Genomic DNA, 16871 nt, shown 5'->3' on the forward strand with positions numbered 1-16871 from the left:
CCTTGAAGGTGAGGACATTTCTTTCTGATGCTTCCAGTTTTCTTTTTGAAGAATGAGTTTTTTGTTTACTGAAAGTGGGGTGCGGGGAAGTGGAGGGCATCAGATGTTTGAGGAAGGTAGAGAAAATAGGAAATTCCAAAGAATGGAAACTGATAACTAGAATGGAAACTAGCTAGGCAGGGCTGAGGGTCCAGCTGAGCTGGTGGTCATGAATTCAAATCTACATCCATCTGCCCAGTGTGTGATTTTCTTCAGCAATACTGAAGCTCTTGTTTGATGTCTGAGAATTTGCTAAGATGCTGATCTTTTCCCTGTGTTGAAGTATAACATGAATAAGCACACAGAGGCCTTATAATAATTCTAAGTTTATCAAGGTCCTTCCAGGGCTCTTCCGCACAGGGTGGCTTTAGACAGCCACCTGTTTACACAGCACATAGTGGCTTTCTTTTGTTTCTCATCTTCCCAGTGAACTGAGTTACAGTTTCTTCTCTTAAGCAAAAACACCTCCAGACCTTGAGTTACAGTCGTCCCTGTGAACAAGGGTGAGGGCAGAAAGGGTAAGGAATGTCTGTTTTTCGTATCCCCAAGCAAATGGGATCCTGATGCATGGCATGGGGTGCCAGAGAGCTTGTCATTGCCCACGTGTATTATCAAAAGCTGAGAAAAGGACACCATGGAAGAAAAGACCAGAAACTCTCTGGACAACAGGTGAAGACTATAAACCAACGTATCCTCTTTCCTGACACCCTAACCTGCCTCCCTGTCCTGTCAAGCACTGGGAGATGATGGGTTGGAGGGGGCTGAGGAAGTTTGGCTTATAAATCTCTTGTGGGATGCCTTTTTCAGAATTAGGATCACTAATTACCGCTAATATACCACTAATATACCACTTTATGGGATATGCCATGTTTCACTCAAATCTAAGATTCTGCCAGTCAAACAAATCTCTAACATTGTCACCAAAGGGCCACAGCCTTGGAAGGATGGGTTTTCCTATAGTAACAAACGATACCAAGTTACATATTAAAAACATACAGCACACATACTCACACTCTGTGAGTCCATACTCTGTGAGTTCAAGGATCTGGGGCACAAATAGGAGAAAGGACCTCAAGTCCCAAATTAGTGTTAATGTAGTTCTATTTTCTAAAGTGTCTCCGCGTTAAGAAACCATTTCTTGAATTTTCCAGAGCAAACATGAATGCTCTGACTGGCTTTCCCCTGCCTCACAGCATGCGTTGAAGCCTCTCCCCACATGAATCCAGGGTCATACACTCTTTGTAACCACCCATAATAACAATAAAGCGAATGGCTCTCCTGAAACTCAAAGGAAATTGAAAATGCTTTAAATCCTGCTTTCCAAAGTTGAGACTAGAGAGGTGGGCTGGATTACCCACTGATGTGGGTTGCCTGCAGTTGGTTTGGGCCATCGAGGTGTGAGAGGATGTTTTCGATTACCACTGGGCTCTTCCAGTCCTTTGGGCCCGGCAGTGTAAAGAACAAATCCAGTTGGTACCTCTTCCTGTAGGGTTGTGTGGCCATGGCCTGCAAGAATGGGACCCAGAAATCCCCGAGAAGGGTCCTCAGGTGTGCCCTAATCCTGATGCCCACCCCACCCACCCCCTGTACTCTACATGTCAGTGGTGGTGTTCAGGCAAAGTTTTTGAAGCTCCAGTCCCAGATACCAACATCTTCCTTTACAAGACATAAAAGAGCGTGTGGAGGAACAGGTTCTTTTTGTCCAGGTGCCTGCTGCCCTCCCACAACACGGGGCAGAGGACCCTCAGTGAGTTGCTGGGAAGCAACTAAGATGGTGGATTCTCTTTTGAGTCAAGGCCAGACTTCTGCTCATGCTCAGGAGGAAGGGCTCACCTTGTCCTCCCTCTAGGTGATTGTCCCAAATGAGACCAGTGCTCCCTCGGCCTGGTTGTGTGATAACAGGACACAGTCCACAGTGCAGAGAAGTCAGGACCCTGATGAGCAGCCCTAGGCCAGAGAGGCTGAATTCCACCTGGACATGAAGAGAGAGAGGTCCTGGCAGACCTCCAGGAGGGCAGGTCCAAGTTAGGGCCTAGTCACTGCCTCGTCTTCCCGGTGTCAGGAAGCAAATGCCTTTGACTTACTTATTTTGCAAAGTAGCCCGTCATTCCTACCCACGGACTTCTGTCTCTTCCACAACTCCTTGGTCTCATTTAGGATTCTGCCCTACTTCTCATGGGCTACTTGGAGTGGGAGGTAGGTCTCCACAATATTGGGAAAAAAAACCCCAGAACACCCCCTGATTTGCCTCCATCTCTGCCACAGACTGTCTGTTTAGCCCTAGAAGAATGCCTTCCCCTCTGGGATACTCATCTGTAAACGGCCTGGGTCAGAGGTTTTCATACCATGTTCTCAGGAGCCTCCAGGAGCTTGAGGGGTTCCCCAGGGCCCCCTGAGAGGTGCAGTAGAAAGGGAGACTGAGCTGGCTCTGCACTCCCCAACCCTGTACCCCCTGGAATAGCTGCTTTTTATCTGTTTTATATACTGTGTTTTCACACAAGGATTCTTTGAAGAAGGGGTCCTGAGGCTACAAAGTTTGAAATCTGCTGGAAAAGATGATCTTTAAGGTCCCTTCCAGTCTGAGATACTTGGACTTCCGAAGCCCAGCTCAAGTTGTTCCTCCTCCAGGAAGCCTTCCTTGTTACCTAGTCCTGGGTACTTGAGCTCCAGCAATACTAACGGTAACAGGCATATGGCCCTTAGCACGCACTGCATGGTGCCATCAACACCCATCGATGGCTGCATGCACGTGTGAGCTGCTTCCTCAGCTACAGGGTGAGCTCCTTGAAGGCAGATGTTTGCTTTGCCTTCTACACCTCTGTCCCCTTATAGTCCCATATGCACAGTAGGTGTTCAGTAAACTTGCTGATGCTGCAAGTGTCATGAGCTCTCACACGGGATAAAACCTTCCAGAAAGACTCTCTGCTTTGGGGACTGGGGACGGGGAGTCAGCCTTTGGTCTGCTGAGTGCCCCCACAGAGACTTGTCCCAGACAAGCCAGGGACCCTGACGTGGGGAACAGCTTCAGACTTTCCTACTCCCCAAAAGGGCAGGCCTGAGTTCCTGCCTTAACTGACTCTGCTCAACTTCTACTGCTCCTCACTGCCCCTCCTGGCAGTGACTCACCATCACTGTGGCCATGCAAGAGGCACACCCCTGCCTCTGATCCAGGGAATCAGATCAGCCCGGATGCCTCATGGCTGGTGGGCATCTCCGCCAGATCTGGGGGGAGGCACAGGGAGCACAGGGGAGGTGGGGAGGAACCTGGGGCTTGGCCAGAGTATAGCCCTGTCTGGAGATGGAGGCCTAAAGAGGGAGGGAGGGGACTTTACTCAGAGACACCCGAGGAGGTTGCAGGAAGGTCCTAGAAGTGAAAGATCAAGACAGCCACAGCCCAATGTCCCTGAGGCAGGTAGGCAGCAGGAGAGTGGGAGTTGTAGCAGTGAAAGGAGTCAGGGAACCTGCTCTGCCATTTACTAGTCATATGACTGGGTAAACCACTTTACTGCACTCAGTCTCAACATCTCCACCTGTAAATTGGGGGCAAAAGAACCTGGCAACTGCAGACCACTCCACACGGGTGGGGTGAGATTCCCAGGAGACGATGCCTGTGGAAGTGTTCTGTGAACTAAAAGGTGCAGGCTCGTCAAGGATTCTTGACTGTTAACAGAGGAGAGCACTGGAGCCTGCTCCCAACGAGGGATCCTTCTGCAGTTTGGGGATGCTCTGAGGCTGCCCATCCCTCCTCCTGCCTCACTCCCAGCAGCCATCTTTGCCCGGCCTTGATGAATTTCCGGTCAGACTGGGGAGGGTGAGGGGGGCAGGGCAGTTCTGGCCCAGAGAAGCTCCCCAAAGAGAATAAAGTGCCCTGATAGAGAGCCCTTGAAAGGTGTGAGGCCCAGGAGGCTGCTGAGGTTCCCAAGGGCTCTTCTGGTTGCTAAGTGCCTGGCAGGTTCCCAAGGACTGGCTCCCTTAGTCCCACTGAACGTCTTGCCACTTGGTGTGGGGGCCAAGTCAGCCTCCCCTGATACCTGGAGCTACACATCTGGCCTTCTCCCTTCCAGAGGGTGAGTCCTGTTTGGTACTGTGGGGGGCAGATGAGCCCTCAAGCAGGTCACAAGGAGAGCTTGGTGTTTCCCTCCAAAGACCGTCTCTGCTGAATCCTCCGGATGTGAGGAGTAAGCAGCAGCCCAGACCAAGGCTGGAACATCTCGCAGGGTTTAAAAGCCACAGCTGGAGAGTGAGACCTCTCTATGCTGACGTGGGGAAACACCATCAGGCTCCAGCCTGGTGCCACCCCTGCCTTGTCATCCCTGACAGGTCTGGCCCCAGTCTGGCCTCCCTGGGCCTCCCTCAGCTACTGCAGCCTGAAGTGTGGGTGCTGGGCCGGCGCAGCCAAACGTCAGGCAGATCTGGCTGGCTGTTGGGCAGCACCACGGGGCTGCCATCCCCTGGCCCCCCACGGCCCTTCCAGGAGGAGCTGCTCTGGTGGGAGGCGGGCAGTGATGGATCATACACAGACTCCTTCAGCGCCAGCCAGAGGGTGTCCCGCTTCTCGTTCAGCTGGCCCCGCTCAGGTACCGTGTGCTCAGTTTCTTCCAGGTCATCTGGGGAGGCACCCACGGAATCCGGTACACGAGCACTGGGCTCAGAGGTGCTTAGGCAGGTCTCATCGGAGACGCTGAGCCCCTCTAGGGTGCTGGCTGAGGAGCAGAGGCAATCAGGGGGCTCTGCAGCCTTGGGCTTGGGAGAGTGGGCTGGGGCTTCTGGTGAGGCTTGCATGGGCTCAGCCTTCTGCCCTTTGGAGACCTGCCTGGCCCGGGTTTTGGGGCTGGGGCCTGCCTGCTTATAGGGGGAGGAGGTCTGCAGGGCTGGGCACTGGCTGAAGACTGCCTGGTGGTCCAGGAGCAGCTCCCTTGGGGAAGCAGGGGCCAGTGGGGGCCGGGAGAGGCAGGGGCCATCATGCAGCTGTAGATCCTCAGAGAGCACTGAGGGCCGGTGGGACAGCTTGCTGGTGGCTGTGCTAGTGTCAAAGCTAGGGCTCCGGCGACGTGCCAGGGGCTGTAGCTCGTACTGCTCTGAGCAGGACCCGGGCGCCCCTCCCACTGGCCCTGGTCGTGGACGGCTTGCCTTCTCCCCAACAGGCTCCCCAGTTCCGGTGTCCCACGGCAGGTGGGCACAGGGCCAGAGGATCTGCCCACAGTTCTTCTCTGGTCCAAAGAAACAGCAGAGAGACTGGAAGAAGAAGCTGGCAAAACCACAGCTGACACACTTCACCATCATGAGGACGATGCCCAGCTTGCGATAGAGCAGCACCGTGGCAGGCAGCATGAGCACGCCAGCAGCAAATAGGGCTGCAGCCCCCACTGCCGTGGCACAGCTGGCCTGGCGCAGTGAGAAGGCCACGCGGCTCAGGCGGTCAGGGTGCGGGCACAGGTGATAGGAGATGCAGTAGTTGACAGTGAAGTCTACCGAGAGGCCCACAGAGGCAGAGAGAAAGAGGGCCTCGGCAGTGTTGAGCTGCCACTCGAGTAGAACCAGGAGCCCCACGGTGAGCAACACAGTGCCTGCCACAGCCGCGACAGAGAACAGGCTAAGTGGAACATTCCAGGTGCCCAGCAGCAGTGTGGCAAAGGCCAGAGCGAGAGCCAAGCCCAGCACCACAGCAGGCTCGGTGCTCAGGCTGTGCTGTAGGCTGTACAGCTCCAGACGGCTGGTGAACCAACCCCGGCGGAGGCCGGGAGGCGCCCTGCTCAGCTCCACTGCCAGCCAGTGGCTGACCTCAGTGTAGAAGAGGTGGGTCTGGCTGTAGTCTGGACTATACTGGAAGTTCGTCTGGAACTGCAGGACCAGGGCGGCCAGGCTGCCCTGGCTATTGAAGCGGGGTCCCAGGTCATGTGTGCTATTGGGGCCTTGCTCCAGAGCCATCATCTTGAGGCAGTGCACGAAAAGCTGGGGTGCCCAGGGGAAGCCTGAGTGGCCACAGCAGAGGCCAGGCCCCAGGCGGGCACAACCAGGACTCTCCATCCAGCGCTGGAGGGACTCCACGAAGCACAGAGTGGGCCAGCCCTCCGGCTGGGCACCAAAGAAGCTCTGATTGCGAGCTCCGTGGCAGAGTGCCACCAGCCAGCGCTGGGCGTCAGGGCCGCTGGCCGAGAAGGCAGGGTCACTCACCAATGAGCTGTTGCTGCGAGGGTCCAGGGGGTCGCCAGTGTCCACGGGTAGGATGCCCCACACCAAAACCACGGGCATGTGGCCGCCCTCGCCCTGAGGCAGCCGCTCGAATAGGAACTGCTGGCGGTACTCGGCGTCGAAGCGCTCAAAGGGGTGGCTCGGCCGGAAGACCTGGCCGCGCGGCGGCGGCAGCGTGGGCAGCCGCAGGCGGGGGCTGACGCCCGCGATGTAGGCGCCCCCTGCCGCCAGCGCGGCGAACCAGCAGATCCAGATGTAGCGGAACTTGATGACGCCGCAGGGCAGCAGGCGCTGGAAGAGCAGGCGCGAAGTGCTGGCCGCCGCCCTCCGAAGGCCGCGGAGCCGCCGGTGCAGCGCCAGCGCCAGGCGCCGGGGCGCGCTACCACCCCACGGAGCCTGCCCCCGGGCCGCACAGCCGCGCGCCAGGTAGCGCTCGTGGAGCACCGCGGAGGAGGGCAGCCAGGCGAGCGTGAGCGCCAGGTGCGCCAGCACAGCCGTGCCCGTGTAGAGGGCGAAGCAGCGCACGGCCGGCAGGCGGCTCAGGTAGCTGGCGTAGAAGGCCGCGCCCGTGGTGAGCCCCGAGACCAGCAGCAGGTAGCCAAAGTGGTGCATGGTGCGGCCCACGCGCTGCGCCAGCCCCCCAGAGGGCAGCTGGCTCTTGCTAAGGCGCCACAGGTCGAAGAAGATGAGGGTGTGGTTGGCACAGACGCTGCTGAGCAGGACGAGGGCTGCCAGATTGACAAAGGGGAAGTAGGCCATGCGGAAGGCCACGCGGTAGAGACAGAAGGCAACCAGCAGGGAGCCCAGCACCCCCAGCAGCACCATGAAGGTGAGGAAGAGGGAGCGCAGGTAGAGGGCGATGCTGAGGAAGATGGCAGCCAGGGCCAGCAAGGGGTACACCGTGTCCTGGGCCAGGTAGTGCCTCAGCAGCTCCTGCTTGAGGCCCAGGTCCATACCAGTGATGGATGTGTAGTTGTCAGAGAGCCCCCAGGGGGCGGCTAGGCGGTCCAGGTAGATGCTCATCATGGAGGCACCCTTTGGGATGGGCAGGAAGAGCAGGCTGTACTTGAGGGAGGGTACCTGGTAGTCAGCAGTCTGGGGACTCAGGAAGTCCTTGTCCAGCAGATAGTGCAGGAGTTGGTAGACAGCGCTGCTCCGGGAGCACTTGGTGGGAACCTGGGCACAGCGTGGGGGCTTGTCCTGCCCAGGTCCCAGACAAGAGGGCACCAGGGCACCGCGGTGGTAGTAGAGGGCACAGGCCCGCAGCAGGGCCAGTGTGCGGGCTGCATCTGCTTGAGTAGTGTCCAGGCAGGAGGAGCGGTTGGAGAGCACAGCCACATAGTTGCCCAGGGACCAGCTGGGGCAGCACTCGTTGGCTGCTGTACGCTGGCACAGAGCCCCAAAGTGGGTATGGGAGCGGATCTGTAGGGCACGCACAGCAGGAGAGAGCTCAGCAGCAGTGCCAGGGCCCAGGTTTCCCCAGCCTTGTCCGAGGCCCTCTCACCTCCCTTCAGGCTGCAGGGCACGGGCAGAGAAGTATCTTGACAGCCTAGCGGAGCTGGCTTATCTCAGAGCTGCCTGTGGCTCCTGGCCCAGGTGCTAGCAGCTACATTTTGACTCCATCAAAGAGGAGCTTCAGGGATGCTGCCCGAGGCCTCAGCCTGAGAGGTCTTGCCCCAAGGGTCCCTCCTTCAGGTCACACACCCCAACTCTGCACTTCCTGAGCCAGGAGTAGGAGTGGAAGTGGCAGCCACAAATGGAACAGGGCCAGGGGTCCAGGAAACTGGAAGCAAGCAGTAGGAAAAGTGGAAGCCATTCCAGGATCAGAGTCACTGCCACACCCTAGCCCTCTACCTCTGTCCCCTGGTCTGCTTAAACCCTCTGGGGACAGAGCTGTTTCTTTTTCAGACCTCGTGCCTCCTTTTCTATCCCACCTGCTGTTGACATCACAACAGCTGGTGTCGTCCAGGGAGCATTGGCCTGGGAATCAGAGGTCCTGTTCTGCCACCAACTAGCTGTATGGCACTGGGCCTGAGATCATGGTGACCATAGTAACATTTATTAAGAGATTCCTATTGTCAGTCATTATGCCATAGTTACAAATTCTCTCTTGTTTAATTGTCATAACATCCCTATGAGGAAAGTACAATTATTATCCCCATTTTATATACAAAGACTGAGGCACTGAGAGGTTAAGAAATGTGCCTGAAGTCACACAGCTAGAGAGTAGTAGAGCTGGCCTTGAATTCTGGCATCTGACTCCAGAGCACATGTTCTCGACCACTGTCCTTGGGTACCTCACATACCCTTGTGTGGCTTGGGCTACTTTGTGGTGTTTGCACTGTTTTCGGCAGCAAAGCTTTTTTCAGATGTCATGGTATATGGTCCTCCAGTTAGCGTGATTGATTGGCACTGCTTGGGTTGAGGGGGCTGGGAGCCTTGGGCTGGGCCTTCCTCAATAGCTCTTGAGGCTCCTTTTCAAGACCTTTTGAAACCCCCCAGGCTCTGCATGGTCTGTCTTCCAGCACCTGTGTTTTGGGGCTGTTCTGAAAACAGCTAACTCTTCTTTTCCACCCAAACCGGGAATGCTCTTCCCCAGTCCACCCTGGCAGTCCTGACTCAGCTGTATGTCTCTGGGATCAGGAAATCCTGATGTCCCTGGTTCCCCACCAGCCCCTGGCACCTCCCCAGTCAGCTCACCTGGTCCTGTTCCATGCGACACATGGAATGGATGGCGTGCAGGTTCCACAGGCTGCCCGCTGAGGTGGACATGAACACCAGCTGTGCATAGCTCTTCTCTGCAACACACCCCCCAGAGCTCAGTCCTTTGGCCCCAGGTCCTGGGCCTCCAAAGGGAAGATGCTCACCCAGGGCCATAGGAGGTTCAGATCCTCAGGAGCCTGAAACCGGTGCCTCGCTACCTGATCCTGGGCCTACATTTTCGCCCTGGTGCCCCACCCCCACCCCCACCCAGCTTGACCCTACCTGGCTGGAGCACCCGAGACCTTCTTCATTCTCTCAGCTGTAACCCTACTTCCTTGGCTTGAATGTAGCCAGCCGGCCTCCTTCTCTTTCTGTCTGCCCAAATTTGTCCTCCTAGGCCCTCCTGTTCTAGTAGGTGGGTTGGGGACCACCATTAAAACCAGGAACTGGCCAGGCTGCAGCTTACCAGGGGGGCCACAGAAGAAGCTCTCCTGTCCTCTGTCCTCCAGGGGCTCCACCATCCTCCGAGGCCGGACCATGCCCTCCGGGGCACCATTCAAGGGTGTGGGACTCAGAGTGGTGTGGGCGTTTGAGCTGAGGTAGAAAGAAAACCTATGCCAGGCACCATCAAGGGGTCGGGGGCTCAGAGGAGGCCTGACATCACTTCCCAGGGGGGCACCAGAAAACCTCCTCTGACCTGCCTTTGGGGAGGTCACCCAATAGCCCCTCTCTGGAGACCTCATTCTTTCCCCCACTCCCCCCAACAGTGGAAAGATGAGAACCCATTACCTGTTCAGCTCAAGGTCTGGGGAAAGAGAAAGCAGCTTCCTGGGGCCCGTGAGGGCCTGCAGCGCTCTCCAGACCACTAGCTTGCGCCCAATGTCTGTGTCCCGAGGCTCAAAACCCTGTATGGAGGAGGGCCAAGAACAAGCAAGCAGGAGGAGGATTTCTTCATTCTGGCCCTTCTGGGCGCTGCCCCTTTGGGTCCCTGGAGCAGGGAGGGCCAGCCCACCTGCCTGGATTGTTGGGCAAGGGTATCGCCTCTATTGCATCTCCCCAACTCTCTCTGGAGGTTGAGAGCCCACCATGGCCACCCCACCCCCAGCTCAGACGCTCCAACTTTCTGTCCCAGACTGCGCTGAGGTGCCCAGGCCTGAAGGTCCCCCTCCGTCTCCTTGGCCCCTCACCAGCAAGGGCTTGGAGAAGTCAGGCAGCTCGCTCCCCAACAGTCCAGCCAGGGTGCAGAGGAGGATGACAGCCAGACACAGCAGCAGCATGGCCACTGGCCACTCGGCAATCAGCTGGGAATAGCTGGGAAAGAGGAAGACAGCCCACATGAATTGGTGTTGGGTGTGGTAGCAGGGGATGGGTGAGCTTAGGAGCCGCTGGGAGTGATGGGGCTAAACTGGGCACCAGCCTGGTCACCCCTAGGGGTCCAAAGAAGGCCCAGGCCTACCTCTTTGGCATTCGGAAGGCCCGTTCCTGCCTGTGGAAGAGAAGAAAAGATACTTGCTTGTCAGAGTCCTCATGTAGGGTAGGAGGTGGAGGGGGGGAATAGGGGAAGATGGTAATAACTCTTTTAGGCCTTCCCACTCACAAGCTCTAACCTGGACTTCCTCCTCCATCCAGGCTGCCTCCTTCATCACAGGCAGGGGATATCGTGGGCTGCCTCCTAATGAGGGAGTCCAGAGCCTGGAGGGTTGGCTCCACTTTTAAGCCCTGCCCCATCTTCCAGTGGCAGCTGGCAGACTGCTGGACCCCTCCTTACCTGACGCTGACCACGTGGTGCTGCACAGACGGTGGCTTCCAGGCTCCATCGCGCTGTGAAGGGGCTGGGGAAGGACTGAGGCTGGAGCCATGGGAGCACAGAGCTGCCCGGTCCCCAAGCCCTGGCAGGGAACTGCCCCCCCGGTATTCTTGTGGTGCCCGGGGATAGGTGAAGTGGGCCGGTGCCAAGGAGTTGGACAGGCCCACAGGCTGGAGGGTGGAAGTTGCTGGTGGGGGTCCCGAAGAACTGGAAGGGTCATCAAGGGGGCAGCTCTGGAGGGAGCAGCTTTTCTCTGGGCTTGCCTCAGGGGCCACAGCCTTGTTCTGAGACCTGGGGAGAGAGGAGGCAGGGAAGATGAGGGTGGGGGCGGTGGTGGGCCACCCCATGCCCCACCATTGTTCATTAAGCCAAGACAAGAAGACAGGAGCTCGGGGTTGTTCTCTTACTAGTCCTGGGGGAGAGAGGTGAGGAGGGTAGGGGCTCCAGGTCTACATCTCCTACCTACCTCCTTTTTTTTTTTTTTTTTTTGGTGAGGAAGATTGTCACTGAGCTAACATCTGTGGCAATCTTCCTCTATTTTGTATGTGGAACGCCACCACAGCATGGCTTGATGAGTGGTGTGTAGGTCATGCCTGGGATCTGAACCTGCGAACCCCAGGCTGCCAAAGTGGAGCACGTGAACTTAACCACTATGCCACCGGGCCAGCCCCTCCTACCTACCTCTTGGGGTCCATTGTCTCATTCACTCATCTGTCCATGCACACAAAAACATTACTGGCAGCCTGCCACGTGCCAGACATTGTGCTAAGCACTGCATGTGCTTTTACCTATATCATCTTATTTACTGTTTATAAAAACCCTATAGGGGAAGTACTTTCCCTGTTTTACAGATTTGAAACTGAGGTTCAGTGAGACATGAAGAGCTGGGCCTCGAACCCAGTTCTTCTGACTTGTGAGCTTGTGCGTTTTCTGCTACAGTCGTCTGTTCATTCTCTTATCAGACATTTGTTGAGCACCTGCTGCACTCTTGTTCCCACTGTAGAGCCTCTGAGCTTTCTCTTCCCTCTGCTCGGGATGCTCCTCCCCCAGATAATTACATGGTTCACACCCTCTCTTTATTTTGGACTTGATTCAACTTCTACCTTCTTAGAGAAGCCTTCCCTGATGACCCTCTCTGAGTGCTCACGAGCAGCTCTCTAGCCCCCTACCCTGCTTTATATTTCTTCATTGCATTTGCTGTGACTGGACATCATCTTATATAGCTGTCATGTTTATTGCCTGTCTCTCATATGGAGTGTGAGCTCTGGGAGAGTAGGGCCTGGTGCATTTGTTCACCTCCATATCCCCAGTGCCTTGAATAGTGCCTTGCACACAGAAGCTGCCCAGGGAATGTTTGCTGAATGAATATTGAGTGCTAGACAGGCTGCTAATAGTGGTGCTAGGATGAATAAGGCCTGGTTCTTGTCCTCCAGGCACTCATAGTAGGTGGGTGATACAGACGGTCCAACCTGTTGAGTGCTGTGAGAGAGGAAGTCGCAGAGCGCTGAAGGTGCCCAGAGGAAGGCGCCTACTTTGACGGGGGTGGTGAAAGTTAGGGAAAGTTTGGCAGAGGCATCTGCTGCCCTTCCACCACCCTTGGGCCACAGGGCAGAAAGTTTGCTTTGCAAGGGTGTGCACAGTTGGGAGAAGGATTTGGGACCCCTCAAGGAACTCGCCAAGGAGGAGTCAGCAATAGATTCCTCTTTAAAAATTACTCATGAGGGCAGCATTCTGTGCACGGACTCAAGCCGACTCCTTGGGCACAGGGGTGAGGTGGAGTCCCGCCTTAGTGGCAGGATTGCCGGACCTAGGATGGGAGAAGATGGCCACAGAACAGAGTGCCTGAAGGCCATGGGGGGTTCTCAGAGGGGTTCGGGGCTGGGCAACCTCGGCAGATCCCTGGCTCCCTCCCCCCATTCGCCTGGCTCACCTGGCCTGCCAGAGCTTGCATAGCTCCGCTTGGAGAGCCAGGTCTATTTTGAGCCAACCCTGGCTTCCAGTCCTGCCTGCTGTGCTACTGAAGGGACCGTGGGCCAGAGTCCTGGCTGTGGTGGCAAGTGGACGTTGCCCACGAGGCTGGGTTCTGCCCAGAGACCAAGTAAAGGAACTGGAAAGAATAGGCAAGCTCTTCATCTTCCTCCCAGAAGGCTGGCTGGTTGACATAGCAGTCTGTGGGGGCGGGGGCATGATCCTCATGCTGAGTGTAAAATGGGGGAGCAGTAGAGGGGGCTCTTGGCTCCATCATCCTTTATCTCTGGGGCCTTGGGAAAGACACACAATTGGTGGAGCACTGGCATCCTTGTCCATTGAGTGAGGGTATGAGGACCACGCCCCCCTCTCAGGGTGGTATGGGAATTAACTGATGTAACCTATGTGAGGTGCCTGGTATGGAGTTTGGCGTGTGGAAGACACATTTGCTTTGCTGCCCCTTCCCCGACTCAGTGCTGCAGGGAGCGTGGAGTTTAAGAAGTACATTTATATTTACAATTTGACCTCCTTAGGCACTTCAGATAATATATCTCCACTTGAGAACTTCTCACACCTTCAGAATCTCACTACATATATAATTATAAATACTTCCCTTTTTGTTATCCAAAAGCTGCATCACAATTTGATCTCATGATTTAAATCACTGATACTTATTTTTTTTACTCACTCAACATTTAGAAAAATAGGAATTTGACCAAAGTTGTTCTAAAGCAAGACCTCAGATGACCCCATACAGTTAATGACCAGTGTCCTGGCAGATAAAAGCCCATATGAGCCCATCCTCATGGGCCAAAGGGAAGCTGGATATACGGCCTGGGTTTATGTGTATAGGTGTGGACATCTACTTCTTTAAGATTTTTATTCTGCAGGTCTTTTTTGAGCACCTGCCACATGCTGGGCACTGTGCTTGGTCTGCGTTGGATCCTGAAGGCATGAAGATGACGCATTAGTCTTGGTCTTCCTCTTTAGACTAGGGCCTGCCTTCCACAGGTCAGGAGGGTGTGGCAGCCAGGGTGCCTATACCAGCTGCCCTTGGCCTTAGCGCACTCACTAGGAAGGGAAAGCCAGCTCTCCGGGGGGTGCTGCAGGAGACTGGGAGCACTCTCCCTTAACCAGTCTGCCACACTTCAGAAGCCCACCCCCTTCCTTAGCTGGCTCCTTTTCAAGGGGGTTCCAGCCTCCACAACTGGTTTGCTTCTACTGGGGTCTCCCTGGCCCTGGCCCCTTCCTTGCAATGCCTTCTCTCCCTCTCCAGGGACCTAGAGTCAGCTACTCCCAAATCTCACCCTTCTTGACTGCGCCCATCATTGTCAGTGTGACAGAATTTGAAACCCTCCACGTTGTGACTGCTATAGAACCAGCCTTTGTCTCAACTCTCCCAAGGAGAAGAGCCAAACTCTTCTCAGAATAAAAGCTTTTTCCTGCCAGCCCCTGCTGCCCTCGGTTCTCAGGAGACCTGGTGATAATGCAAGTTAAGCACCCCAGGCCTGGCTTCCCAAGGGGGCTTTCTTTGTTACCCTCTCTGTTCCATGGGACTAGGATGAGCTCCTTTATGGGCTGCCTGCCTGGGACTGCTGGCCTGGAAGCCAAGTGACTGGGGCAGGCAGGCAGGGGGATGGAAAGTGGTGATGCAGGCCTCCTCAAGAGACCAAAGTCACAGTAGTGAGGGCTTGGCTGATAGGGCCCTAGACACGGAGCCCCCACTTGGGAACCCCGGAAGGGGCAAATATCGACGTGCATTAACCATGCCCCTGAGCCCACAGACACATAGCCATATGGACATCCATGGATCACGCAGAGTAGCCAGGACAGATGGGAAAGCAGCTCAGGCCACTAGGAAAATAAAAAGGTAATTTTAAAAACACAAAGAATGAACTATTCCTAATTGCTCTATAGTCAATGCGTTAGTAAAGGACTCTATGTGTGTGTGCATGTGTGCTATCTTGTCTTATGCACTGTGTGCATAAGTATCTATCCCCAGAGTGCTACATAGCTCAGCAGGAGCAATTTCTGTTTCTTGAATTGAATTGGATGGAGTCCCTTTGCCTGATTAGTGTCCAGGGTCTCTGGGATGTGCAGAGAGGGACCAGAGGTCTCAGGGAGTTGCTGGAAGACAGTATGTAGTTCCTGTGCCAAGAATGACCCCTAGGTACAAGAGAAGTAGCAGATTGGGCAGGGCTGATCCTTGGCAAAATATCCAAGGTAGCAAAGGACTCTCAAGCCCCTTCTAGGATGCTCTTGGCCCCACACCCCTGCCCTGCCCTGGTCACTGTCTCTTCCCTGTCTATGCCTGGCTCTTTGGCCAGGCCACAGTCCCAGGCAGCTCTATGGTCCAGGAGACACATCCATGCCGTGTCTTACCCTCTTGAAGAAAGCTCTGTGCATTTCAGTCTGAAAGGTGACTAAATCTATCCCAGCTGATATGTAACAGTAGGGGGGAGACAACATTTCTCTCCACCTGTGGGGCCTCTGTTTGCTCTGAGGTAGTGAATGTACATTTCAACCTGGGGCGATCTGGGGACAGTGTGTCCACCTCTGATTTTTGCCCCCTAAGAGTGTGTTTTATTTCAGTCCAGGCAGGAGAGAGAGGCAGTGTCATGTCAGGGGAGGGATGCTGGGGGCGGCAGACCAGGCAGGGCACAGAAATTGCGCCATATTGCTACCTGGCTGGGCTGTTCCCTCACACATATGATGGAGGAAGGGAGAGGAGAGGCACTGAGATCTGGGCCCTCAGCAGGAAGGTGTTCCTCCTGTCCTGCCAGCCTGGGGCTCCTTCAGGGACGGTAGTGACCACAGCCTGAGCCTCAGAGCCTGGCCACCCTAGTGCCTCCAGCGAGTGCTGGTGGCTGCCACACACGGGGACTCACGTTTACACGTGCACAGCCGGCCATGCAGGGCAGACTGGGGACTGACAGTGATGGACAAAGACAGTCCCTGGCGTAGCGGCCGAGTATCTAACCTCCTCAGGACACACATGTTGGCGAGCTTCCCCTCTAGGATACATCCGCACCCTCGAGCACACTGACACGCTGGAACCCAGACTGAGGTCGCTGCGGGCTTGGGGCTTACTGAGAAAACACGGAGGTAGGGCCTCGAGGGAGGGGTTCGGGAGGCTAGAGGGGCGAGGGAACCCCGGCCCTTAGAGGTAAGGTAGGAAGGGTGGGTGGGGCAGGTCCCCTGGTCCTTGGGGGGCAGGTGAGGGCGACAGTAGGGGCTATCAGGGAGAGAGAAAATTGACCTGGCAGAATGAGTGCGTGGCCAGGGGGCTGGGAGCATGGAGGCGCGGGAAGGGGCTCTGGGAGGGGCTGAGGAATGAATGGGGAGACATATGGCGGCTACTGGGGATACCAGGGGTGGGGGTGCTGAGAAGGTCCGCGAGCTGGGTCTGCGGAGCGGTCCGCCATACCTGTCCGGGGAGTTGTCATCTGGAGCCAAGGGCTCCCCCTCGGATCGCTGCTCCCCTTCCGGATCCGGGCCGGGAGCCGGACCGCTGCCGCTGCCGCCGCTACCACCTTCCATGCCCGTGGGCGGCGCCGCTGTCCGGGCTCTGGTGCTGAAGCGGCGGCGGCGGTGGCGGCGGCGGCGGCTGGCTCCTACGCATGCGTCAGCGCCGGGAGGGCCGATCGCGGGGCGGGGCCGTCGAGGAGCCCAACCAATGGGCGCGGCACGGGGGGGGCGGGGACAGAGGTTTCCCGCGGCGCCGCTGCCCAGCGCTGGAGGCTCGTTGTCTGGAGCACCCTGGGCTGGTGGTGTGAGCCCCTCCACCCTGGCCAAGTCCGAGAGCTGCTGTTAGGGGTCCGGCCGTGTGGCTGCAGTGCGCGCACCAAGCTTTCCTGGGGCGCATCTGTCTTCCTGTAAGGGACCAGGAAGGGCGACCCCAGGCAACGCTCCGAGAGCCTCACGACTTGAAACGCAGCCTCTTCCAGGCGGAAAAAGGGAGCAGCTGCAAGCCCTCACTTCACTGCGAAGGACGGCGAGGGGTCGAGAGAGGTCGGGCGACTTTAGTTGCACATTTCTCTCGGCTCCGCTCAGCGCCTCCCTCTCTTCCCCAGTGGGGTAGGCACCAGCTGCTTCTTTCTTCACGTTCCCCTTCTGGACCTGGACCTGGGTCTGCGCCCCTCAGACGTGAAGCCCCGATTCT

At 56.5% G+C, this 16871-nt stretch overlaps 1 protein-coding gene across 1 annotated transcript; it reads right to left on the minus strand.

Annotated features, from left to right (window-relative positions):
- Positions 1–349: 349 nt before the first annotated feature.
- On the minus strand, positions 350–16356 carry DISP2 (dispatched RND transporter family member 2). The gene is made up of 8 exons (XM_023620033.2): positions 16137–16356; positions 10703–11032; positions 10391–10420; positions 10122–10245; positions 9724–9839; positions 9401–9528; positions 8932–9029; positions 350–7653 (listed from the first exon to the last, which is right to left on the minus strand). The coding sequence occupies exons 1-8, from the start codon at positions 16247–16249 to the stop codon at positions 4393–4395; spliced, it is 4200 nt and encodes a 1399-aa protein (XP_023475801.1). The 5' UTR covers positions 16250–16356; the 3' UTR covers positions 350–4392.
- Between the last annotated feature and the right edge of the window lie 515 nt (positions 16357–16871).

This window comes from Equus caballus, chromosome 1 (genome assembly GCF_041296265.1).
Source record: "Equus caballus isolate H_3958 breed thoroughbred chromosome 1, TB-T2T, whole genome shotgun sequence".
In the NCBI taxonomy this organism is placed as follows: Eukaryota; Metazoa; Chordata; class Mammalia; order Perissodactyla; family Equidae; genus Equus; species Equus caballus.